The sequence below is a fragment of the Takifugu flavidus genome, chromosome 2, assembly GCF_003711565.1.
Source record: "Takifugu flavidus isolate HTHZ2018 chromosome 2, ASM371156v2, whole genome shotgun sequence".
In the NCBI taxonomy this organism is placed as follows: domain Eukaryota; kingdom Metazoa; phylum Chordata; class Actinopteri; order Tetraodontiformes; family Tetraodontidae; genus Takifugu; species Takifugu flavidus.
In genome coordinates this window covers 5,012,492-5,038,566 of record NC_079521.1, presented here as the reverse complement: position 1 = coordinate 5,038,566, position 26,075 = coordinate 5,012,492, and the positions used below count along the sequence as shown (strand labels likewise).

General features: G+C 39.6%; 2 protein-coding genes across 5 annotated transcripts; both read right to left on the bottom strand.

Annotated features, from left to right (window-relative positions):
* Positions 1-3,977: 3,977 nt before the first annotated feature.
* On the bottom strand, positions 3,978-22,034 carry LOC130516295 (consortin-like). 4 transcript variants are annotated; one of them, XM_057017288.1, is made up of 13 exons: positions 21,883-22,034; positions 19,167-19,226; positions 18,668-19,063; positions 17,550-18,193; positions 15,447-15,477; positions 14,738-14,824; positions 13,876-13,957; positions 13,420-13,441; positions 13,187-13,271; positions 12,412-12,926; positions 11,842-12,000; positions 10,654-10,795; positions 3,978-10,490 (listed from the first exon to the last, which is right to left on the bottom strand). In XM_057017288.1, exons 2-13 carry the CDS (start codon positions 19,177-19,179, stop codon positions 10,282-10,284), a joined length of 2,385 nt encoding a protein of 794 aa, XP_056873268.1. In that variant the 5' UTR covers positions 19,180-19,226; positions 21,883-22,034; the 3' UTR covers positions 3,978-10,281. The 4 variants fall into 4 exon arrangements, with proteins under 4 accessions (XP_056873268.1, XP_056873278.1, XP_056873297.1 ...); XM_057017298.1 differs by having other exon boundaries at positions 13,187-13,253; XM_057017317.1 differs by lacking the exons at positions 19,167-19,226; positions 21,883-22,034 and adding an exon at positions 18,546-18,579 and having other exon boundaries at positions 18,668-18,910.
* A 136-nt stretch (positions 22,035-22,170) lies between these two features.
* Positions 22,171-26,057, bottom strand: tfb2m (transcription factor B2, mitochondrial). The gene is made up of 10 exons (XM_057017331.1): positions 25,899-26,057; positions 25,121-25,453; positions 24,740-24,920; positions 24,525-24,616; positions 24,197-24,350; positions 23,888-24,036; positions 23,723-23,812; positions 23,149-23,208; positions 22,913-23,061; positions 22,171-22,793 (listed from the first exon to the last, which is right to left on the bottom strand). Exons 2-10 carry the CDS (start codon positions 25,394-25,396, stop codon positions 22,604-22,606), a joined length of 1,341 nt encoding a protein of 446 aa, XP_056873311.1. The 5' UTR covers positions 25,397-25,453; positions 25,899-26,057; the 3' UTR covers positions 22,171-22,603.
* Positions 26,058-26,075: the final 18 nt, after the last annotated feature.

The following is a 26,075-nucleotide window of genomic DNA, read 5'->3' as shown; positions in this document are numbered from 1 at the left end:
CCTCTGTTTTGAAATAAATGTGTCTCCTGACCAAAATGATGTTTTCCCCACGAGCAGACGTCAAAAACGTCATAATGTGACTGCAGCATACGTTTTCACATGATCATGTGCATTCACCTCTGTTTTGAAATAAATGTGTCTCCTGACCAAAAGTGATGTTTTCTCCACGAGCAGACGTCAAAAACGTCATAATGTGACTGCAGCATACGTTTTCACATGATCATGTTGCATTCACCTCTGTTTTGAAATAAATGTGTCTCCTGACCAAAAGTGATGTTTTCTCCACGAGAAAACGTCAAAAACGTCATAATGTGACTGCAGCATACGTTTTCACATGATCATGTGCATTCACCTCTGTTTTGAAATAAATGTGTCTCCTGACCAAAAGTGATGTTTTCTCCACGAGCAGACGTCAAAAACGTCATAATGTGACTGCAGCATACGTTTTCACATGATCATGTTGCATTCACCTCTGTTTTGAAATAAATGTGTCTCCTGACCAAAAGTGATGTTTTCTCCACGAGAAAACGTCAATAAAGTCATAATGTGACTGCAGCATGAGTTTTCACATGATCGTGTAGCATTCACCTCTTTTTTGAAATAAATGTGTCTCCTGACCAAAAATTATGTTTTCTCCACAAGAAAACGTCAAAAACGTCATAATGTGACTGCAGCATGAGTTTTCAGATGATCATGTTGCATTCACCTGTTTTGAAATAATGTGTCTCGTGACCAAAAATGATGTTTTCTCCACGAGAAAACGTCAAAAACGTCATAATGTGACTGCAGCATGAGTTTTCAGATGATCATTTTGCATTCACCTCTGTTTTGAAATAAATGTGTCTCCTGACCAAAAGTGATGCTTTCCCCACGAGCAGACGTCAAAAACGTCATAATGTGACTGCAGCATACGTTTTCACATGATCATGTTGCATTCACCTCTGTTTTGAATAAATGTGTCTCCTGACCAAAAGTGATGTTTTCTCCACGAGCAGACGTCAAAAACGTCATAATGTGACTGCAGCATACGTTTTCACATGATCATGTTGCATTCACCTCTGTTTTGAAATAAATGTGTCTCCTGACCAAAAGTGATGTTTTCTCCACGAGAAAACGTCAAAAACGTCATAATGTGACTGCAGCATGAGTTTTCACATGATCGTGTAGCATTCACCTCTTTTTTGAAATAAATGTGTCTCCTGACCAAAAATTATGTTTTCTCCACAAGAAAACGTCAAAAACGTCATAATGTGACTGCAGCATGAGTTTTCAGATGATCATGTTGCATTCACCTGTTTTGAAATAAATGTGTCTCCTGACCAAAAATTATGTTTTCTCCACAAGAAAACGTCAAAAAAGTCATAATGTGAATCGAGCATACGTTTTCACATGATCATGTTGCATTCACCTCTATTTTGAAATAAATGTGTCTCCTGACCAAAAGTGATGCTTTCCCCACGAGCAGACGTCAAAAACGTCATAATGTGACTGCAGCATGAGTTTTCAGATGATCATGTTGCATTCACCTCTGTTTTGAGAAAAATGTGTCTCCTGACCAAAAGTGATGGTTTCCCCACACGCAGACGTCAAAAACATCATAATGTGATTGTAGCATAAGTTTTTAGATGCTCATGTTGCATTCACCTCTGTTTTGATAAAAATGTGTCTCCTTACCAAAAGTGATGTTTTCTCCACGAGCAAACGTCAAAAAAGTCATTATGTGAGTGCAGCATAAGTTTTCAGATGATCATGTGTCATTCACCTTTGCTTTGAAAAAAATGTGTATCCTGACCCAAAGTGACGTTTTCTCCATGAGCATACGTCAAAAAAGTCTACATATGATTGCAGCATTATTTTTCAAATGATCATTTTGAATTCAGTTTTGTTTTGAGAAAAAGTGTATCCTGACCCAGATTGACGGTTTCTCCATGAGTAAACGTCAAAAACAGTCAAAATGTGATTGCAGCATAAGCATTCATATGATCATGTTGCATTCACCTTTACTTTGAGAAAAATGGGTATCCTGTCTGATGAGAATTGTCTTTATCTTGTATGTGTTTTACCATATGTTCCTGTCTTCTCTTAGAAGTTAGGCATGGTAGATTCATTGGCAACTATAACAAGGATCAGAGACATTCCATTCACAGGATTGTTGTTTGTTCCATTGTAATCTCAGGAGCCAGTCAGGCAGGGGGTGTTAAACACCCATTATAAACGGGACATCATGGTGGGGTTGGTGATCTTATTTGCATGAAGAATGGGAACTTTGATCTGGCCACATGGGAAGATAATGAAGAAGAAGGACTGTACCAACACCAAATGGGACTGGAAGAAGAGGACGAGGTCATCCCAGCAGAGGAACTGGATTGGATTGCATGAACATTGAGAATTTGCATGTGTGTTACTATAAAACACTGGGCCAAGGGATAGTTAGGTTGTCAGACTTTGTGCCCTGGCAATTGACTCTTGTTGCTAGGGTTATGAACTGGCCCGGAGCTCTGTAATATTTGTATCTTGAATTGGTTCTATTGTTAAATACATTTTTAAATTGGCATTTTTCTTCTTTAAGTCTTCATTCAAAGAACACGCGTATTAGCAGCTACATACGAGAGGTATTGCGATCCAACATGTCCCAAAGTGACTTTTTTCCACGAGTAAACGTCAAAAACAGTCAAAATGTGATTGCAGCATAACCGTTCATCCAGTATGATCATGTGGCAATCACTTTTGTTTTGAGAAAATGTGTATCCTGACCAAAAGTGACGTTTTCTCCACGGGCAAATGTCAAGAAAGTCCAAATGTGATTGAAGCCTTAGTTTTCATATTATCATGTTGCATTCACGTTTGTTTTGAGAAAAAGTGTATCCTGACCCAAAGTGACGTTTTCTCCATGAGCAGACGTCAAAAAAGTCTACATGTGATTGCAGCATTAGTTTTTATTAGATCATGTTACATTCACCTTTGTTTTGAGAAAAAGTATCTCCTGACCCAAAGTGACGGTTTCTCCACGAGTAAATGTCAAAAACAGTCAAAATGTGATTGCAGCATTTTTTTTTTCATATGATCATGTTACATTCACTTTTCCTTTAAAAGATGTGTATCCTGGCCCAAAGTGACGTTTTCTCCATGAGCAAACGTCAAAAAAGTCAAAATGAGATTTGAGTCTTAGTTTTCATATGATCAGGTTGCATTCACCTTTAATTTGAGAAAAATGTGTATCCTGTCCCAAAGTGACGTTTTCTCCACAAGTAAACGTCAAAAACAGTCAAAATGTGATTGCAGCATAAGTTTTCATATGATCATGTTGCATTCACCTTTGCTTTGAAAAAAATGTGTATCCTGACCCAAAGTGACGTTTTCTCCATGAGCATACGTCAAAAAAGTCTACATGTGATTGCAGCATTATTTTTCAAATTATCATGTTGCATTCACTTTTGTTTTGAGAAAAAGTGTATCGTGACCCAAAGTGACGTTTTCACCATGGGCAAATGTCAAGAGTCAAAATGTGATTGCAGCATTTTTTTTTTCATATGATCATGTTGCATTCACTTTTGTTTTGAAAAAAAAATCCGCAAAAAATGGCAGAGCAGTCGTTGGCAGTTTCTTTATTTAGCTATTCAGTAATATTTGTTATTTTTAATAAGTTACTCCTTTTAGAAGACAGTAAATATCAAAAGGATGCAACTGTAAGTAGAATTGTAAGTAGAATTGAAGTCCACTCCTGTGGTAGATTAGATGAATGGTGACGTTGTGAATGTGTGACTTTTGGAACATATTTTCACATCTTAAGGATTGTGGGACATTTGTGGTTCTTGTGTGTTTTCAAATACTGTAAATTCTGGACTACAGAGTGCACCTGATTAAAAGCCGCATAATCTAATTTTAGAAAGAAAATCAATTTTGTACTTATACAAGCCGCACCAGATTTTAAGCCACAGGTATCCCACGTAGTATAATGAAAAATTTGCTCAAAAACATTACCGGTATATGTTTTTATTACCGTAAGAAACAAGTCACTGACAACGAGTGACAAACAGGTAATAAACATCATCCACTCTTTTCACTTGTATGTTTATACAGAGACCTTAAATCCATTTTTTATCACATGTAAGAATTTTTAACTTTTAATTTAATCCACTTAGCAACATAAACAAATATATTGTACCGGTAAATGCTTTTTTCGTAACAGTGTCTGTAATGCAGCTACCTTGAAATATGCGTTCGTATCAGCTACACACATACAGTATTGCGTTGCTTATGCTTTTTTACTCAAACAATGAACAATCTAAAACACCACGATGGCCCACCTCTAAAATCTTCTATTTTCATCGCGGTGGTGATTGCTTTTGCCTTCTGTCTGATTTGTACAGCGGAAACACCGCGGCCGCCTACTCTCTGTGTGTTGATCGAGTCTTCCAGAAAGTTTTCATGCTTGGGCCACCTGCTATGTTTACGTCTAAAAGCTTTTGTCATCTTTTTGCTTTGGATCAGTTCTTTATGCGTGCGACAGCTTGATTTCCTTCTTCAACCACCAGAGTGATCGCTTTTAACTTAAAAGTCGCATTATATGCTTTTTTTCTAGTATTTTCCATGTTGATGAGGATTAGTAAAAATGACTGATTCACAATAGTTCTGATAGTGCGCTTGACTATCATACAATTTGATTGGACCTCTGTCTGGATCTCTCACCAATTTTATTGGTCTACTGTTGCCAGGCAAAATGTTTTTGGCACCACAAAAAAAAAAACATGAATAAGCCGCACCGTAGAATAAGCTTCAGTATTTAAAGTGTAGAAAAAAAGTAGCAGCTTATAGTCCAGAATTTCTGGGATATCAGCATATCTATTGTCAGAGAAAAACTCATGGACCACAGATTTTACATCAATGAAGGAACCGGTCAAGAGCTAGTAGCCAAAGGTATAATACAAACCTCAAAGACAGACTACAGTGATCAACTGAGGAAGGAGACTATTAAAGGCCTTGCCACCACAGACAAAACCTGCCTATGAAGTCAGTTCAGGGTTCTCCCCAACTAGGTACGGCCTCTAAACTATCTTTATGACCCTGATGTAGGCTGAGGACAAAGTAACATATGTAGCTCCTCCCAAACTGGCAACTGGGAGGAAGTAGACCCTGTCAAGAGGCTGTGCAGCAAGCTGCTGACAGACATCAAAAGATAGTAGGAAAGGTTCAGCAGGGAAGAGGCGGCTTTTAATGCAGGACAAATCAACCAGCGTGGCAAAAAGCAACACCCATCCAGATAAGGTGGCAAGTGACTGATTAGGTCAAACGTAGACAGGGAGATGTGCAAAGGCAGTCTCACAGCCCAAACAGAGAAAAATGGACCACCTGTGACAATATACCACATCGTAACTCACTAGGAGGGAGATGGAAGGAAGCCACATCAGTGTTATCATCGGAACCACTTATGTCATTCTTCCCACACTAAAGAATCTAAACCAGTGGGTTGGAGAAGATCCCATGAGTTCCAGGCTCCAGCATGATTTAGACACATCCTCTTGTGTTGTAAATTAGTCTGTCTTAGGGCCGCCACAGCTGGAGGTACAACCAGGTCTCATGACGACTGACAACCATTCTGGATAAATTCCCCCATCCTCCTATACCTTGACTCCCAAACACAAGTACCTTTGTGAGAGTAGGTCAGCCTCTGGCAAAACCACCTTTAAGAGTGGAAACAACCCACCTAGACCTAGGCCAAGAGTGGAAGAATGAAAAGCTTCCCTAGCTCATCTTTCCAAGCTTCTACAACTAATCTCAAGCCAACTTGATTTTGTGCACAACTTTTCTGAAGCTTCTATACATTGTGGAATTTAAAGTTCCATTGGAGTCTGCAGTTGATGAGGCCTCGACACAAGCACAGCATAAACATAGAATTAGCAGCTGAGACCAAGCTGCATGGCTTGCCTACACAGGTGTTCCACATAGAGACTGGATATGATTTGCAGCCACTTTAACAACAAGGCTCCCAAGGAGCACTGGGGTTAGTGGTGAAGGGTTAAAAAAGTCAATGCTAAAGTTAAAACTCTGAGATTGCTAACAGTTAAGGCCCTGTGTATATTACAAATGATCCATGTAAGTATGTACTGGTGTGTCTTTGCTTAGTTTAGGCAATAAATGTTGTCTTATTCACTCACCGCCTGACAGCTCATGCTGAGTTTTGAACAACAAGGTCTGCTAGGCCTCCGTTGCCTCATGTTCATGGAAGAGGCTGGAACAGGCAGAAATTGTTCCAAACACACCACATATGTACAGGATAGGCTGGATCTGGTTGTGAATTTGTGTTACAGTGCATTCCTTTGTGACTATAAAAAACTGGCTGTTAGTACAGAGAGGTACAGTTGGCCTGGTGAGTGTTCAGGTACCTTGGAGACCAGAGACGGTGCAGCGGCTACTTATGTTCCAGTCGACTGACCTTTTGGTTTTGATTTTCCACTAGGTTTTTGCTCTGTGCATCTTTGTTTATTTCATTTTGTTGACTCATTGCCTGCTGTAATTCTGACTCCTTTTTGATCTTATGCTTTTTGAAAAGAACAACCTTCTGGTACTCTGGGTCGCATTTTTTTGGAAAAAATAAACAGGATGTATCTTAAAAACAATAACTCAAGAAAAGAAAAACAGATTTCTTTTTCCATCACTATATGTATAAATATTCATCATCATTGAATTGTAGATTATTTTCAAATCATAATCTGAACCAGCCAAACAACACGTGCAAATAAAAATAAGACTGGCTATAACTCATACATAAAGATATAGAGAAAATTCATATCTCAAACAAAAATGTAGGCACTGTGATGAACGAGGGAAAAAACTAAAGCTTTACCATAATTTCCGGACTACAGAGCGCACCTGATTAAAAGCCGCATAATCTAATTTTAGAAAGAAAATCAATTTTGTACTTATACAAGCTGCACCGGATTTTAAGCCGCAGGTATCCCACGTAGTAATATGAAAAATTAGATCGAATACATTCAGTACCGGTATAAGTTTTTATTACCATAAGAGACGAGTCACTGACTAGTGACAAACAGCCAGGTAAGAAACAACAGCCACTCTTTTCACTTGTATGTTTATACAGAGACCTTAAATCCAATTTTCATCACGTCAGGATTTTTTAACTTTTCTTTTAATTTAATCTGCTTAGCAACATAAATATATTGTACCGGTAAATGCTTTTTTTCTAACGGTGTCTGTAATGCAGCTACCTTGAAATATATGTTTGTATCAGCTACACACAAATTACGTTGTTTGATTTTTTACTCAAACAATGAACAATCTAAAACTCCCCAATGGCCCACCTCTAAAATTTTCTATTTTCATCGCGGTGGCGATTGCTTTTGCCTTCCGTCTGATTTGTACAGCGGAAACACCACGGCCGCCTGTTCTCTGTGTGTTCACCCAGTCTTCCAGAACCTTTTCAAGCTCGGGCCACCTGCGATGTTTACGTCTAAACGCTTTTGTCGTCTTGGATCAGTTCTTCAGGCGGGCGTCTCCAACTTCTCGCCATTGATTACCGTAATGTATGCCAAGATTGCGCGTGGCAGCTTGATTTCCTTCTTCAACCGCCAGAGTGATCGCTTTTAACTTAAAAGCCGCATCATATGCTTTTCTTCTAGTATTTTCCACGTTGATGAGGGTTAGTAAAAATGAGTGATTCACAATAGTTGTGATAGTGCACCACGAAAAAAAACATAAATAAGCCGCACCGTAGAATAAGCCGCAGTGTTTAAAGTGTAGGAAAAAAGTAGCGGCTTATAGTCCGGAGATTACGGTATATAGAATTGTTAAGACACAGAGGTTAAAAAAAGTAGCTGCAATTCAGACCTTATGTCATCTCCCGCCACAGCAAAATCAAGGAAAACAATGTAACACTATACAGTGGGACCTCTACTTACGAACGTCTCTAAATGCGAAATTTTCAGGTTACGAAACGTCTCAACGGGAAAATATTTCCTCTTGTTACGAAAGAAATTTCAGGATACGAAAGGCAAAAATACACTACTGCTGCTAGTCGCAGCTCGCGGAGTTTAGCAAACGCAAACATGCTTGTAGCTGCTCTGCCGTTGGCTATCGCCTAGCATCTTCCTGTAATCCCATTGGCTAGGAGGGACGTCAATTTGTACAAGTTTGTGTGTATCCCAGCATCTTCTTCGGGATTTATTGTGGGTGTTCGTATGTTTGTCCATTAGATGGTGGTGTTACCACAAGTGTTAACGTTCGTTGCTAGTAATGACGGCTAATGTAAAATTAGCCTGTAATAAAGTTCATTTTGTTCCTGGAGAAGCCTTGCACTGAATTCCTACATTTATTGTGCGGTAATCTAATTGTAACATGTATTTGTTACATGTTTTGATGCATTTTTATGATTTATAAAAAAAAATTATGTCCGCATCTTTGGGAGCTTGGAACAGATTAGGGCATTTACATGGAAAACGCGTCTCTACTTACATAATTTTCAGGTTACGAAACAACTTCCGGAACCAATTAATCTCGTGAGCAGAGGTCCCACTGTACATTGTAGTATATATAAACATAAGGACATCAAGCCAAGCCCTTAAAGCAGGAGTGGGCATACTACGGCCCACATCCGGCCCGTTTGCCTTTTTCATCCGGTCTGCCAAAGATTGGTACAGAATTGCTCAAAACAACCTTTTCCTGTAATACCTGGTCATTCCACCAAGTAGTGCATTACATACAGCGATCGATTGACTTGATTTTGCCGAGCTACTTTGTTATCATTCTGGTACTGTTCTGAACCCGTCTGAATCAATGAGTGGGCCAAAGAAAAGAAAAGTCGACAGTGAGTGCCAAGTGTTTAGTAAGGAATGGACAGCTAAATACTTTTTCACTGAACTTTTTCACCATGGAATCCCTGAAGGTGAAAACGAGAGGAGAGGATTTGTATGACAGCATGTCGGCGGCCATGGAAAGGCACACGCTACCTTGGAGTACGCCCACCACCATTACCACAGATTGATCGCCAAATCTGAGTGGAAAAAAAATGTCGAATTGCTCAAAAGAATCTAGGTGAAAGAGGCCAACCCTGGGCAGGTAATTTTTTTACACTGCATAATCCACCAGGAAGCACTGTGTAAATCTGTATTGCGGCTTGACCACGTAGTGAAGTCAGTTGTAAAACTTGTATACTTTATTCTAACAAGGGGGCTTCAGCATCGTCATTTTATTAATTTTCTTGAAGAAAGTGACACTGATCACCAGGACTTGCTTTACAACTCCAATGTCCACTGGTTAAGTTTGGGGAAAGTGTGTCTACGAATGTGGGAGCTCAAACAGGAGCTAAGTTTTGGAGCTACTTGAGAGAACTGATGTTTTTCCTGAGATGAGAGACACAGGATTGGCTTTGTGATTTAGCTTTTGCTGTGGGCATACTGTTATACATGAATGAGCTGAATGTGATGCTACAAAGGAAAGACCAGTTCGTGCATGAAATGTACACAAACGTCAGAGCCTTCAAAAGCAAGCTCTCCCTATTCTCAAAACAAATGTCAAACAAGTCATTCGCTCATTTCCCCACACTGGTTACATTTAAATACAGGAAATCACAGGATGACCTGCATGGAAAATTCTGCCGTTGGTTCACTGATTTTGGAAAAATTGAGAAGTCACTTCATGACCCTTCACAAAATATGCTGAAACGGTGCCAGAAGAGCAAACTTTTAGTGTGAGGAATACCAACAAAGCACCCCGCAGATCCCAGCTGAGTGATGAACAACTCAGATCTGTTCTGAGAATTGCCACAACAAAACGGACACCGGACTTTGATGCAATGGCAAAAAAGGGTGACCAACAACATTGTTCCCACTAAAAGTTAATGTAAGTAATACCACTGTAATGTCTTTTTTATGTTTATGTTTGATATGTATCCACCTGGTGCTGGCCCGGCCCAAGTGTCAAATTTTTAAAGTCAATGTGGCCCCTGAGCCAAAAAGTTTGCCCGCTCCTGCCTTAAAATAAGAAAGTAAGTGAATAAATTAAAAAACACTAACTTGTCAAAATAACATTGTGGGGGGAAAAAGGCTTGGCTCCATTGACAAAGTGAAAACTTTGTTCTAAAATGCATTACACATTTCACAAAAGAAAAGGTTTAAAAATGTTCTACATGCTCTAATGTGCTGATACAATCTTTAACCTGAAGCAACTTTGGCAGTAAAAAAGACACTTGCTGCAGTTGCGCGAGACCGTTACTGATTTTGCAGAGGCTGTCAGAAGGTACAGCAACTGAGGAGCAAACTGTTGCTGCTATGAGCCAGGGCCAAACCAGTTCTGGAGGTAATATATCCCACGCTGTATCTGGTCCATGTAGAAGTCTGCATTTCTGGTGAAGTCTTGACAAATGGAGGAGTGAATATCACCCAGAGCACAATAAAGGGCAGTGCCACCCAAACTGATCATGACAGTCACTAGGCAAAGCAAGAAGAGCACCAAGCAGGAGTCTCCCCCGCCAACATCTACAGAGAAACACAGAAGGAAGGATGCGGGTGGTTGGTGTGTATTTAGTTCACTAGTTTCCTTTAAGGTAGGTAATTTAATAGACTTTAAGAAATGTGATCGTATATTGGTTTAGCAAGAAAACTCGCTAACTGCAGTCTCTGAACAATAAATATAACCAACCATGCTCGTAGCTGTCATCAGGTAATTTAAACCGGACACATCTCTTTGAGGAAGCTTTGCTAGATCGGAAGTTCATAGGAGCACAGTCCACAGTTTCATTTTGCCTTTTCAATATGGAGACCAGGCCACACGGAGGAAATATCTAAGAAAAGAGTATTTTTAAACATGGAAATTATTTGTGTTTACAATAAATACAATAAAAATTAGGTGGGATTGTAGCGCCAATTCTGCACGCACATTTCTCTATCAAAAGTCAATTTTGGCCAGCTCTGACAATTGTACCAAATGCAATGAGTGTTGCGCGCATATTTTGGCCCTGACAATTTTTGTTAAGAAAAATAATAAAATAAATGAAATACTACTACTACTACTACTAATAAGAATAATAGTAATCGTTTAAAAACAATTGTGGTCCTCGCACCCCACCTTGTCGGTGCTCGGGCCCTAATTACAAGACTATGTGATGTGATGGAACTTTGGCCATGTGGTGCTATTGCAGTAAGTCAAGGAGAAATTTTAATGAATGGAATGTTAGTAATTTCCAACAACATTATACAGTTATCAATCATGCTAAATAATCCTCACGAGGTCATATTCAGTGAATTTATGATGTGGTATGATTTAAAGTGAACAAATAGTGAACTAATTAAGGCTATTGAGTATATTGTACATTTTCAACTGAAAGCAGTTTAATTGATGATATGAAAAAATATGAAAGAAATGTTAAAATGACATTAGGGCCTTTCTAATCTGTTAAATAAGGGGGGAAAATTACATGAGTTTTAGTTTGTCTTGTCTTTAGTTTGTCTCATATTACAGGAAGCCAGAATTATATTTTAATTAGGAGAGCTACGGCTCAGGTTTCCATCTAAGCTGATTTCTATCTTATCTGAATTTAAGTTGTGCAAGTTGTGATCTTTTCTGCTCACTTTCAGCGCAAACCTTTTAAAAAAAAGGAACAACAAAACCTTTTCTAAGTTTCTGTTTTCTTTTCTGTGTACAAAAAAACAGGACATTAGATTACTAAATCACAAGAGGGGGTTATGGTGATGAATAAGAATACAGGTAGTAAAACTAGTACCATATATTATTAGGACAAGAAACTCAACAGGAAGCAGTTATGTCAAACATAAAAGGTTTAGGAGGCAACTAAACACAGGGAAGCCCTGTAAAGGAAGATGTACACACCTCCTCTACAGTGATGAGTTTAGCCAAGTCATCCAATGATGAAGCTTCCCTGTCAGCATCTTCCACGTCTTCTACCTCCCCATGCGCTTTTTGCTTTATATGATCATCTGAAGGAAGACTCACCATTTGGTAAACAAAGCCTTGAGAGCTCTCCTGCAACTACAGAAAGAATGTTATAGCTCATGGATCAATATTATATTATGGGAAGTGGAAAATTTGTTGCTTTCCTCCTTTGAGCTCTTTGACTGAAGAAATTAAAACCTACTCTATGTGAGTTTGGCAAGGTCTACCTCTCAAAGAGTAAACGGTCTATTGCTGAACTGCAACATTTTTAGCTAAATCATGTTTAATATTAAAGAAATTGAGTAGTAATAAGCTTGATAAACTCCTAAAAAACTTGTTTATATAGCAAATTCCATGCCAAAGCTAAGACATACATGGATAAAAACTCAAATATTTACATAATCTTTCAAAACTGTACACATTCATACATTCTTTTATTATTGTTTTATAGATACAATAAATGGCCAAAATACACTGAAAACATAAAAACAAGAGATTCTGATGTACCTGGCTCTTCTCAGCTAGGGCTTCCTGGTAAAGTTGCTGTTGTGCCACATCTGTCCCACTGACCACAGCCTTCAGTTGCAATACTCTTTGTCTAACCTTCTCTTCTTCAGCTTCTGCCTTCACATTCATCTTCAAAGCATTGACTGCTTTTTTCTCACAACTCTCCTGTGCTTCCCGCTTTGCCAGTCTTACCTGTGCGAGACAAAGATCTCCTCCCTGCTGCTCTGCAGGTCCGGGCTGCTCCAATGCTACACTTGTGGAGGTGTGAAGTTCATTTCTTACGGCTGAAATGGTGCATCTCTCCACTTCTATGGCTTTTCCTCCCCCTCTGTCAGTCAGCTGGGATCTGTGGATTCCCTCTCTGCCCACTAATTCTCTTTCTGGGTCTTCTCTTTTCTCGGCAATGCCAGGGGATTCGATATCAGTGATTTTACATGAAGGTAAAATAGGGTGATTACTCTCAAAATGACAGGATTCCTTATCTCTGGTTTCCATTCTTCCATCAACATGACCACCTTTATTTAAAAATAGAAACACTAAGTGAGGAGCCAACATTTATCATATTGAACACTCTTAATTCAACTTGTGACGCCATTGCTGATAATATACCAATTTCAGCCTTACTGCTTCAGACTATCTTCACTGTGCTTCACTGTCTTAGTATATCCAATTTTTTCAACATCTCTTTCCCAGTAAAAGATCTGTTAGCTTCTCTAGCTAGTTGTTCAATAAACCTCTCTGGCCCACTTCAGATCTCAGTCAGCTACACACTTACCTGACACACATGGAGACAGTTCACCACCTCCTTCTGTTGCAGACCTCAATATATCCCAAGAGACACACTGAACACACAAACAGAACTATACATGCCGTTACTCATATTGTTCACAATAGCTGCATAGTTATTTCATAATAATAAATATATTTAAAAAATCCTTTTTGTGAATGTATGAGAAGAGCACTTATTAAATGTCAGACATGCGCACAACAAAAAGGAAAACAGCTTACCAAATCATCTTTAACTCTCGGTCTAGGAATAGAAAATAAAAATAGACAGTGAGAGGATGGTAAATTTCTAAACTCATTAGAAGACGCAGAGAAAAAACTGTTTAACTGAAGCTCTAATATAAAAAAAAAACAAATTTCCTTGACGTTACAACTTCAGCAAGTGCCATGGGTGTGCATATTTAAGTGAAGTGAGCCCCCAGCTATAGGATGGCTCAATTAAGTGAGGCAACAGCAAAGGACCATGCTGAAAATCTCTATCAAGGCAGAGATCGCCACAGTCAGGTCTGCAATAATTTCAGTCCAATTTTTATCATTGTAACCCTTTATATGCCACAAAAACAGCAGACTTTCATATGTTCATTTTACAATTTTTACAAAAATAACTGAAAGTGTAATAATTATGATAATATTATTGTTTTTCTATCTTTACAATGAGACAAAATTGCACAGACTGACCGACTGTGTGTCTGGCAGATGTGCTTCAGACTGTCCAGATGTCGCGTTTCCAGCTCAGAAGAAGTAGGTTTACGCTGACTCTCTAGAAGAAACACAAAAGACACAGGCAGATCCTCACTCCCAATTTCCACATAAAGCATCTGCGCAGCATCAGGGATCTGGAGCAACCGACAGTGCACACCCCTACCCACTGAAGTGACCCACTACTACTCCTCCTTCGAGGTCATGCAATTCAAAGACATTAGAAAGTAGAAGGGTGACAATTAACTTTGTGGTTGAACTGGCATTCAGAATAAAAACTCTGGTTTTACAGCATGTTGTCTTCTTTCAGTTTTCATCCTTTTGGAAAGGATATCTGGTCTCATATTAAATATTTCCACTTAAATTATCAACTTCTCCTCGCCAATCTTTCCATGGAACCTAGCTTTTACAACTTGTGTAACACAATGCAATGTAATGTTTTTTTTTATTTTTTTTATTAAATGACCAAAGAATAATAGAGGTGATGTGTTTTTCTTGTGTGGTGTAAGCAGTTCAACGTGAATTGACAAGTTGTGGAAGCGCAGTTGCTGAAAAATAGACCTGGAGCATATCTATAATACAGCAGAGCATCTGGAATACTCCAAAAATCTTACTATGTTGCAAATCCTTTTTGTGGAAATTGGAAATTGTGGGATTACTGACGAAGCCCGGAAAGTATTTCGTTTAAATGAAAAATTATCATTAGAAAAACTCTTAAATAACAAATGAAGAGAAAATATAAAGCACACATTACACTACTACTATCACAGTAATATTGGTGTGTGTGTGTGTGTGTGTGGTGTGTGTGTGTGTGTGTGTGTGTTGTGTGTGTGTGTGTTACCCCATTGTTCTTGAAGTACATTCAAGTTGTCCAGTAGCCTCTGGTGATAGAGTCTCTCCAGTTGGATGCACCAAAGCGCCCAGTGATCTGAATATCACATGTTAAGAAACAAAAATACAAAAGCAACACATCCTACATCTGGCACACAATTCTCAGTTTCCTTTTCATAAATGTAAAGTTGTAAGACTGTCCAGGCTGCAGTGTCTAATGTTTATCTAATCTAATAATAGATCTAATAAGAAACAATCCTCTGACATGGCTCGGAGCTTTTCCGCTCCCACTCAACAAACTGTTATGCATGTGTGACAGATCTAAGCTTTGTCTACACTTTATCTTCATTCATCCCACCTTTCATCAGATTCTACACATATGTAAAAAAAATACTTTTTTTTATGTCTTTATGCTTTTCCTACTCATCAAGCTGCTTTGTTTTGTCCCTGATCATTGCAGACTCAGATTTAAGAGACCAAAAAATAACTGAAAACAAAGTATGGAAGATGACAATGGTGATGTGTGGTGCAGAAACAACCTTTAAGCCTTATTTCCAAAAGTCAGTTTACAAAATGAAATTTGTCAGAAATTGTTTGCCAAACAACAAAAGCATCATGCATTGAAGTGCGGGCATGTGTATAGAACAACCATCAAACAGCAAGACACACCTGCCATTAAATAAGCAGCTTCAATCCACCACACGGAATGAGAAGGATACAGTTTTTCTTAAGAACAAAGGCCTCAGCAATCTGTGGAGAAACAAATATAGATTATTTACGGGAGCATCAACGTACATATGTTACATGAGACAGAGTGGCAGGCAGACAGACAGAAAGAGAGCTGTGCATTTATATGGTGGAAAACCTGCATGACATTGCCAAAGCTGGGATGTAGTATGACGTAGTGTCATGTGACAGTGGACTGTGCAGCTCAACAGAAAAACAAACATTTTTTTTTTATAGTGATTACACCACCAGCAAAGCCAACGTAGAGAAAAAGATATTTATTGTGGTCTTGCTTCAAAGTGCTACACCCTGGATTACCAGTGAGCACTGCAACAGGGCACTTGGCATCCAGGAACTACTGGGGGAGGTCATGGTAGATTGATGGTGAGAAAGACTTCACCAGGGGAGGACAGTCTGATGGTCCTTACCACAGATAGGTGAAGTGAAGCTCCCACCTCAGGGATCTATCTAATCTAACCACAAGTACAATACATGGAATTAACAACTTGGCAGCCCTCCAATAGGTGGGATGGAAGATGGGCAATTCAGAATGGACAACACAGAATCAACTGGAATGACTCTGGTTACAAAGATCATCAGAGAATGTGGTTGTGGCTGGTCTAAAGTGAGGACCCTTTGCTGCCTGCAAGTCCACCAAGGAAAGGTCATCAAGTGTAGAGCGCAAAACCACCTGCTAACTTGCACTACAGCAATGGGTTAGACAAGGAGGGCTCAGAGCCTGATTGAGCACCACAGAGCTGTGGAGGTCACAGTTGCAAAGGGAGAAGAGATCCTTCACCAGCCTACCCAGCAGGAAGTGCTCCACCAGCAGCAGGAGCACCTCTCCCGTGAAGGGCGGTATGTACAGTAAGCAAGCAGCAAACTGTTAACAGATGAAACACAAAAAGGGCAGCCAACTCAATTACCCAAAATTAAGTGGCCGGAAGCCAGCAAAAGGGAGACATACTTCTGGATGCACTTGTAGGCAACCCAACCTCCAGACACAGCCTCTTTGATAGCATTATATATGAAGGCAAACAGAAAGTCCAGAGATGCCCCAAAAAAGAACACATTCAGGGAAAATGGAGATGGAAATTCTAAAGCAGGTAAAGGACAGCCACATGTTGCCCAAAGCAAGGAGGAAAGCTGGCCAGCTGGAGAAGGACGGTCTAAACGTTCTCTGGGACAGTTAAGATCCAGGCTAGACAACCTGATGAGAGCAAAACAGACTTTGTGGCAAAACAGTAATAAAATAAAGACACCTGCAAGTATGCATGCAAACTGTTTGAGAAGAAATCCTGGAAACTGGACTGCACCACGAGAGCTGGAGAACTTCAAAAAAGAATCAAGACAACAACAGAGATCTCCCGTTTGGGTCACCAGGACATGTACCTCTTCACCCAGAACCTTCATGAGTTCGACACTACACTAAGTGGGTGGAGATCCAGCAAGCGGTCATGAAAGCAAGATCCACAATGGTACTTGGACCTATGGGCTGAAATACTGTATGTGCCACCAGAAATTTGAATCATTTCGCCAGGTTTCGCGAGGAGGAGCAGCTGGGTTTCTCAGGATCCTCCAATGGTCCAAAAGAAAAATAATTTGCAACACTGAAGTTACATGCACAACTTTCGATAAGGAAATTCTTCGACTATGTTGAATTTATCATACGAACAACAAGTGCCTGGCTATTGTGGAAAGGTGGTTGATGGCTCAGTTACTTGAAAACATTCAATGGTCAATAGGAGCTTTTGCTGCAATATCACTTTTATGATAGATGACTGTATGGTTTAAATACAGATTTGGGTGAATGTTACTGTTTGGTTTTAGTGTTGCTATGATCTGAACCTGTTTATTATTAACCTTATGTGCTGTTGTACTATATTTATGAATATCTACATACATACCTATGTAGAGCTATGAATATACATCTCTATACCTAGGTGTGTCAGTTTGTGCTGCAAACTGACAGATATAATCACACACCCACAACACACATGTGCAGTCATGTTAATAGAGTGAGAAGATACCCAGGCCTCGTGATATAAGGTGCCATGTCAGTTATGCAATGCAGGTAAAGACATTAAAGTGGTTACCTTGTGAATGTACTGTGGAAGGTAAGCGTCATCTCCTCTCTGTGCTAAATCCTCTAAGGACTTCAACAGGTCCTGGCCTGGAACATGTCTGGTGTCACACATTGGCCCTATGATACTAGCAGGCCCTGAAGAGGACAATATTGGTTCCCAGTTTGATGACAGAGTTCCTCTGGAGGAAGCACACTGTGTCCGGGCACTGGTAGAATCCAGGCCGAGGGACAGTGAGGGTCCAGCGGCTGCAGTTGCAAGGGTGTATCCTGCAGTAGCACTGAGGTCGGCGGTGTTAGCTGTTATGGTAAACGTTACTGGGGCTGAAGTAAAAAACTCTCTGATGGACTGTGTGACTGGGGTCAAGTGTTCTGTGATATATGTGGGATCACGTGGGCTGGGAGAGCCCCAGTCTGAGGTCAGTGTTGCAGGGTCTTCAAGCCATGGGGGAAGGCTGTGTTCCACGGGAACAGAACCCATTCTGGAGGATACTGACACATTGTTGAAGGTAAGAGGCTTTACTCTGACAACACTCTCACACACACAGGTTTGACTGATGGGATACGAGGTTTCTGGAGTGGCCATCGCTATAACAGGAGAGGACAGTTCTGGACTGGTCCCGGGGCTGAATGGATATTGAGTTTCCAAAAGATTAGCTGGAAAGGTAAAGTAAGAAAGATGAGATAATTACTAGGTTGAGGATAACACGCTGAAGCATGATCGCTCTGAAATAACTGTCAACCACACAGATGGCTAAACACCATATTGAAACTATTACTCTGGACAAAGCCATGAGGGGATGGAAGGAATCACAACTGAAACAACCACATTCTGCTTTCTCCAACTTCAGGTTATACATCTCTTTAAATTCTCCCTCTATATTTTTTATCTTCATATACGATTTATCCTGTTACATGTCAGACTTGAATGTCAGTCATTTGATCAGATTATCATACCAGCCAGCCTATAGATCTACAAAGATTAGGAGCATATTAGCACACTGATTACCTCCTGAACCAACAGATCCCAGATATGCAGATTTCTGAAATCAGAGGGTGTTTACATGTGGCAGATAAAAATTGCACAGAAAAATGGCAGTGCAGCAATGTTGAGCTGTGTGTGTTCCGTACCCATTTCGGAATAGGCACAATCTGTCATGATTGGGTCTGGAGACTGACAACAATTTAGAGAGCTTGATCCCTCTGACGCATCAATCTCCTTCTCATCTTCTTCCTTCATCACCTCATCCAGGTCTTCTTCCTCACCATCTATATGCTCTTCTGCATTTCCCTCTTTCTCTTCCTCCTCATCCCTGCCCCTGCCAGTGTTGCCAAAGAGGGCTTTATGAAAGACCTCTTGTTCTCCGGTGTCTCCTTTTTGAAGATGTAGATTTTGGCTAAGTGCGCTTGTCACGTTGATATTTCCAGTTTGGGCAGTGAGAGGCTTGATGGTGGGCGCATTATCATAGCGTTCATCCCTGCCTCCCCAGACTTGAGTCATTACTTCACCTTCCCTCTCAGAATGACCTGGAAATGGAATGCAGTGAAGTAATTTAACGTACTACTCCTCTATGTAATGTTTTTCCATTTTACTGAACTTAAATTAATTCCACACACAACATTTTCTTACCACCATTATCCATCAGGCACCTTTCTCACAAAGTATCACCTTCCAGCCTGAAGTCCTGTCCTATCAATTTAAAAAAAATAAAAATAAAACAATTTTTCTTTAGATCTGCAAAGACTGAGGGAAACAGAGAGAAGGGCAGGTGACTGGGTGACAAACACAGAGAAAGCTACAGCAGCAACAGTACAAACAAGGAGTGCTAAGAGGGAAAGTAACCCAAAACAAGTTTAACATCATTCCCAAGCTGTCAAACCAACGAGATGCCCAATGCTCAAAGGTGTTAAAAAACAAAACAAAAAAAAAAACTGATGAGACACCAGACAAAATGTACAGTAGAAAAAGTTCGAAACACTTTTACCAACTTTAAACTTGGCAAATGTTTATCTTTCAAAAGCATTTACCACAATCTATCTGTAAATCACACACTGTGGTGAACATCTACTAGCTTATCTGAATAGCTGATGTAAAATTGTGTGTATTTCAGTGAAAATAACTTAGTCGGGCAATGACAGAGGCAGACAGCCACACAGTTATTAACATGTTAGCTGTGGTGAACAACTTGTGGCTTGGAAATTCATGACCCAAAATATTGAACAGCTGCAACACACACACACGGTAAAACCAGGCAAAAAGATACACGGGGTGCAAAAGCTATAATGGCCCCATGAATTAAACTAGGAATTTTTTTTAAAAACACTGCTTCGAAAACACACTGTGGTGCAAGTAGACACACTGGTTACTGTACACTAGTCACCACGGCAATAAAGTCATCTATCTAAATCAGTGTACAGCACACATCTACATTGTGCAACAGCCTGCTATTCATCTTTACTGTACTAATGCTCACAGTAGACATAGAGCACAAACACTCAGAACTGCTTTTTGGAGCTATTCTGCACATATACACACTGTTCACAGGGAAAATGTTCATAAATCCTGTAAATGTGGCTCAGCTCTGCAATTCAGGGTTGCAGTCAAAAATAATAAAAAAAAATCAGCTTGTATTTAATTTAAAGTCTCTGTATTATAAGACACATAAAATGCAGTTAGGGATTTAATTTGGCTACAATATGTGGATCTGCATGCTGGTTGGACGAGAAGCAGACACATATGCTGAGAAAGTCAACAGTCCATCACAATTTCCATAATGTATAGCAGTGAAAGTCAGATTCTCTGATCATGTATTTGACTTAGCTAGAACTAGAATACCATCAGGAAAGATGTAAACTACATACAAAAAAACCAAGCCAAGATTAAAAACTAAAGCCTTTTGTGTTATCAATGACAGAGCCTCCACCTGTTATGATTAAACCAGCTTTTCTTGAATGCTGATCAGTTCATAAATATGTTTGTATTGTACAACCACAATACAGACAACCTTTGAAAAGTAAAAGAAAGGTGAATGAACAATAAACACCAGAGCATTGAAACACATAATTAGAAATACCTCATGAACTCCTTGCTAAGGGAGATACGGATCTTACCTATAGGTTGCATAAGCTTTAGGTATTTCTACATGACAACCCTTACCTATCTCCTAAGAGGGAGACGCCAACACCTGGGATGTTTATGTGACATGTCCCAGTTAGGTTACACAGCTATTACTGGACCCAATATCAATTTTTTGGATCATTGTGAATTTTTTTGTCCATCCTCTTTTTCTTTATGTCTGCATGAAGCTCCACAGGGACATAATTCATATGGTGACATCCAACAAAGACAGATTTGTCATTAAATAAGGCATAGCTGTGTAGAACAGATAAAATATCCGTGTAGATTCTCAATCATCCAGGTCATAGTTATCCAAGGTAGTTTTCTGTGTCAACTGGACTATTTTTGTTCTCTTTTGAAGACGTTCCACCTTTTATCCAGAAGACTTTTCAGTTCTAAACTCGCCGGGGGCAGAGCTTGAAAATATAGCCCTTGTGGACCATTAGCATGCTAATGATCTGGGTGGTCACCTGAGAGTCCTTGGCAGGGTTGTTGGTAGGGTCGTTCATCTAGTTTCAGTTGGTGCGTCTCCCCTCACAGGACCTCACCAACGACTCTCAGTTGACCATGCTAATGGTCCACAAGGGCTATATTTTCAATGTGAAACGTCTTCAAAAACAGTTTAGTTGACACAGAAAACTACCTTGTATAACAGATTACATATGCTGACTATATAAGAGCTAAAGGTTATACTGTAGGTGATCCCGTGTAAACATGGTTTAATGACTAGTTTAGTTACGTATGTTAGCTGGTCAGCTATATATTCTCTAGTTAATGTAAAGGTTGTTTTGATCTAAAAAATTTAAAAAAAGATTTTTATAGAGCTTTTACTACGCCCCGGACAGAAAATAACAGGAACTCCTATTTTTGTCAAGTTGTAAGGCGTGCTACCTTTTCAGGACATGAACCAAATTTTACAAAAAGAAAGGCTAACGTTGAATGGTTAGCTACCGATTAATGAAGCTAGTCACACATTAATCCAAGGTAGTTTTCTGTGATAATTTGACTGTTTTTCTTCTCTTTTGAATCTAGTCACACAGTAATATAACGACGCAGCTACAAAGGCAAGTTATGATGCACAAGCTAACGATAGCTAGTCCAGAAGGAGACACAGCTTGTAAAAACACCAAGGGGGAAAACAACACTTTCATTGTAAATAACATTGACATTAATGGCAATCGTTCGACCTATGACACCTTTACCCTTGAGGCGACAGTGGCGTACTTACGATCTAAAGGGTTTAATGGGCAGCACGACCTAGCATCAGCTCAGACACGACGCTTTTCCTGTTGACAATGTTGACCGTTGGTGAAGCCGTCTGACAGCGGGATGACAGAACTACCGCCGCGGTCGACATACAGCCGTACCCTTCTGGTTAGACACGGTAAGTGCGTCGATTTATAACAAAAATAAATAAATAAATAAATAAAGTAACCTCAGTGTACAGTGAAAATGGAGATTTTAAAATAATATAAATACAAAAGATAGCGTCAATAACACTCAATATGCTCACTAATGGCTTACTCCAGCGCACACAATATTTAATGCAAAGCTATTTCTATTATAGGAAATGAAGAATATTGTATTGCCTTAGATATTGTAATGTAACAGACGTAGCATGCATACAATAAACAGTTCATGAATATTAATTATTCATTTTGTTGTACAAGTCTGAAAATGTTATATTTCCAAGTCCCACATCCCTCAGATTATTCAAAACAGTGTAATTATTTTAATCCTTCAGACATTGGATGCTAGCACACAAAATGTAAAAAATATACAAGATGTGAAACCACACACAAGGATCTACCAATGCACAGATTCTGTTGGTTTCTGAAAATTGCACATTGTGCACAGGTGTACACATGGACTCAAAGAGACGAGAGTGAATGGTGTTATAGTTCAACTCATGCAGCTGTTAAATCCAGGTAACAATTATGCATTCGCACTTAAACCCAGCCCTCTCTCTGTGTGTTCTCCAAAATCTCCTCATAAAGCCAGCTCTGTGTGAACTCTTGACTCTTGTCCATCATCTGGAAAAGTTGCAGGTATTCCTCGGGATGAACATGACCTGTCAGTATGTCCTCCTGCATGCCCATCTCTGCTAACAGCTTACTTCCACTATCTGGTGACCACAGGCTGCAAAAGAAAAACACATGAACGCATGGGATGATTGCATGATTTATGGGAAGTGTTACAATTATGTGGATTGACACAAAATGTCCAGCTTTGAGCTGCATGTGATTATCAATGCTTACTTGAGTCTGTCAATTAGCTTGACCTTCCTCTTTGCCAGACACTGTTTGACCATCATCAAGAGAGTGGAAGCATTGGAAGAAGTGAGGCCCGCCGAAAACAGATTGGCATGTGGCCGCAATCGCACCAGACACAAACTATCATTGGGAAACTGTATGGGTGTGTGGTGATGGTGGGGGAGATATATTTTAAAATATGACTTTTATAAACAACTTTTATATCATATTATCCGTCTTACCTTGCTCTTAGTACTGCGTATTCTCGGTCTTGAAGACATCACAAAGGAATCCCAGCTCTCCTGCAGCACAAACGCAGATTAGACCTGACCTTTTCATCAGCAGAAAATATATCTGCACTATTAATTACTACTACCATATTTTCGCGACTATGAGGCGCACTTAAAAGTCTAACGTTTACTCCAAAATGGATGGGGCGCCTTATGTGTGCACCGAGTTCCAAAATCTGGAAATGCTTTTCGGCTTGCCGGCTTTCACAAAAACCATTTCAGATTAAATTTTGTTTATTTTGGATACAGAAGATGAGGACTGATGGATTTGTGGATGAGGATTGATCAAAACATAACTTGAGTACATTGCTAAAGACACACTAGCATGCATGTTTTAAGATAGCGTACCGGTATGTTTTACCATGCCCGCGAACTATAATCCAGTGCACCTTACGTATGTGTAAAATACAGAAATAGCACCCGTAACTGAGACTGCGCCTTTTAATACGGTGCGACTTATTGTCACAAAAATACAGTAATTTAGACATGTACTGTATATATGTAATCCTGTGCATTAATTCTGTACCTTGTGCAGCAGTTCAATGTCACAGGCCATCTGCCAGAGGACACTGGAGGCTCTGTAATTCATCATGTCACCTGGCTGTGATGATAGTTTCTGATGGGAGTAATAAGAAATATTGACTAATTCAAATAATGTTTCTCTACATCAACCGCTGTTTTTTTCTTTTACCAGGTATTCTTTCTCACTCATGAAGAGGTTGAGCTCGATTCTTCCATATCTGTAGATGGACAGTCTTTCAAATAAAGCATAAACCATCTTCAACAGCATTCCACGCTCGTTGCTCATGGGAAGCACCCCCACTACCTTCACTGGGATGTCTACAAACAAGCACACACAAAATTATATTACAACAACACAGTCACAAACTAAGAGTGCTCTACTAATGTGCCCTAATTGTACTTTTATTTGTGTTTAAAATTTGGGAGACAATGACGCATTCTTAGTATGGATCAGCAGTGTGTAGACATGGTTGTTCACCATCAGTCCAGCTTGCTTCTGATATCCCAAGATCAGTGAACAGCTTGTCAGTGAACATGGCAGGTGGTTTAAGGTTTCCACTGCCAATGGGGTCCAATTTAAAGAAGTCACAGTTAACCACTTCCAGCTGACCATCAAGTTGAACTTCCAATGCCTACATTAAAAAAAAGATTGCCATTTAGGACAGAAAAGACTACCAATAATTACCGGTAGTACAAACCTACTTTTAAAACATCATAATACTGTAAATGACTACAGGTGAAGTGTTATTTTACTCATTTGTCAGGAAGAAGTGTTTTTTCTGAGTGAAGGTACTGTCTTCAGTCACCTGTAACTCAGACAGGAAGACCTTGTCTCCTTCCAAAGCCACGACTTTCTGAACTCCAGAATTTAGCAGAGTCCTCGTCAACACCCCAGGACCTAAAGCAAACACAGCTGCTCAGTTTTTGTTTAATGGGGAAAACATGCAAAGCAGAATTCTATATAATTGCAAATCTATCACATCACACAACACTTTTTCTGAAAAACTGACCGAACGCATACCTGGGTTACATTCAAAGATAATTGTGGCGGCATTTTCAGGCAGGAGATGCTGTGTAATTAGTTTGGCCAAATCTGGATTCACAATAAAATGTCTCATCTTCTTACAGGACTGAGCACGACGTACATTATCCTCAAACTCTCCAAGGTCCAGGAAGTCATACCGGCACAGACAACGCTGGCCCTGAACAGAGTTGGTAAATAAAATAGATGTAATTATAAAATAGATCAAATTAATGTGCAAGCTTCTTTAAAATGCTAGGTCATATTTTGAGAAAAATCTATAGACTGTAAATTTGTATTGTAATACAAAACCCGAAGCTATTTAGCTAATTTTATTTTCTTCAGCATAAACACTAAAAACAACCAGAGAAATCTACCTACCTGTATAGCCACAGCAGACAGGTTTCTGTGTGCGAGTGCTGAGGAGGGTGATGTCCAGTGCTGTTGAGAGAATGAACCAAGTATGGGCCGACCAGGCCCAAAAGAAAGGGGGTCCAAGCTGTAGGCCCTTCTATGAAGCACGGGGACCCCAACATCAGCGAGGCAGGACGAAGCTTTGGGAAGCAACATTGGCTTGCACAACCAGGATCTACTTTTGATGCCATGGCTGAAAGCAGACTGCATTAGCTCCACCAACCTGCACATTTTGTTTGACATGATGGAAGTCTGTATCTGTATGTACAATGCAAAGGAGCTATGTGGATATGAGGATCACTACAAAACAAAAGGTAAAAGAACAGGATAACGGTGCCAAATATGTATGTATGTATGTATGTATGTATGTATGTATGTATGTATGTATGTATGTATGTATGAATGGTGTCAAAAAAGACAAAACACAAAAATGTTAACACTTGAAATAAAATCGTACCGACAAAAGGAGTAGAATTTGTGTTTATGAATTTTAATCTGTTTAGGTATAGGTACAGAACTAGAATTTTCCATTTTACAATCTATAAACAGTTTATGGTTTTCCATGCATTTAGATCCAGTATATATTTTTTCTCTCTCTCTCTGGTGTTAAAAGTGGAGTGCGAACTAACCAAATGCAATACTTTACAATGAATATTAAAGTTATCTGACTAGCTAGCCGGGGGCTAACTGTCGTAATAAATAGAATGCGGTAATATTTCAGGTGTCAAATTTTTAGATACCTTACCTTGAATGATTTCCTGTAAATCTTGTTCGGGAAACATCCGTGATTTAAAGGGTTTTTGTCAAACTGTCTGTTTGATATCCTGCGTGACTTTGAGACCGCTGCATCCCGACTACACATATCGCGACTCTCGCGGCGCTAGTCGCATGTTTATGACGAAAAAAAACGACAATTACGAGA

Excerpts from the sequence above, each read along its gene's own strand:
- LOC130516295 (XM_057017288.1), bottom strand. Across the intron at positions 14,825-15,446 it reads CTTTGTTCTTAAGAAAAACT|ATCACTGGGCGCTTTGGTGC; the intron begins GTATCCTTCTCA and ends TGTGATATTCAG. Across the intron at positions 12,001-12,411 it reads CCCTAGCTGAGAAGAGCCAG|TTGCAGGAGAGCTCTCAAGG; the intron begins GTACATCAGAAT and ends TTCTTTCTGTAG.
- tfb2m (XM_057017331.1), bottom strand. The coding sequence starts at position 25,396 with ATGTCAAACAAAATGTGCAGGTTGGTGGAGCTAATGCAGTCTGCTTTC. Across the intron at positions 24,617-24,739 it reads TATCTTTGAATGTAACCCAG|GTCCTGGGGTGTTGACGAGG; the intron begins GTATGCGTTCGG and ends TGTTTGCTTTAG. Across the intron at positions 24,037-24,196 it reads AGAAGCAAGCTGGACTGATG|ACATCCCAGTGAAGGTAGTG; the intron begins GTGAACAACCAT and ends GCTTGTTTGTAG.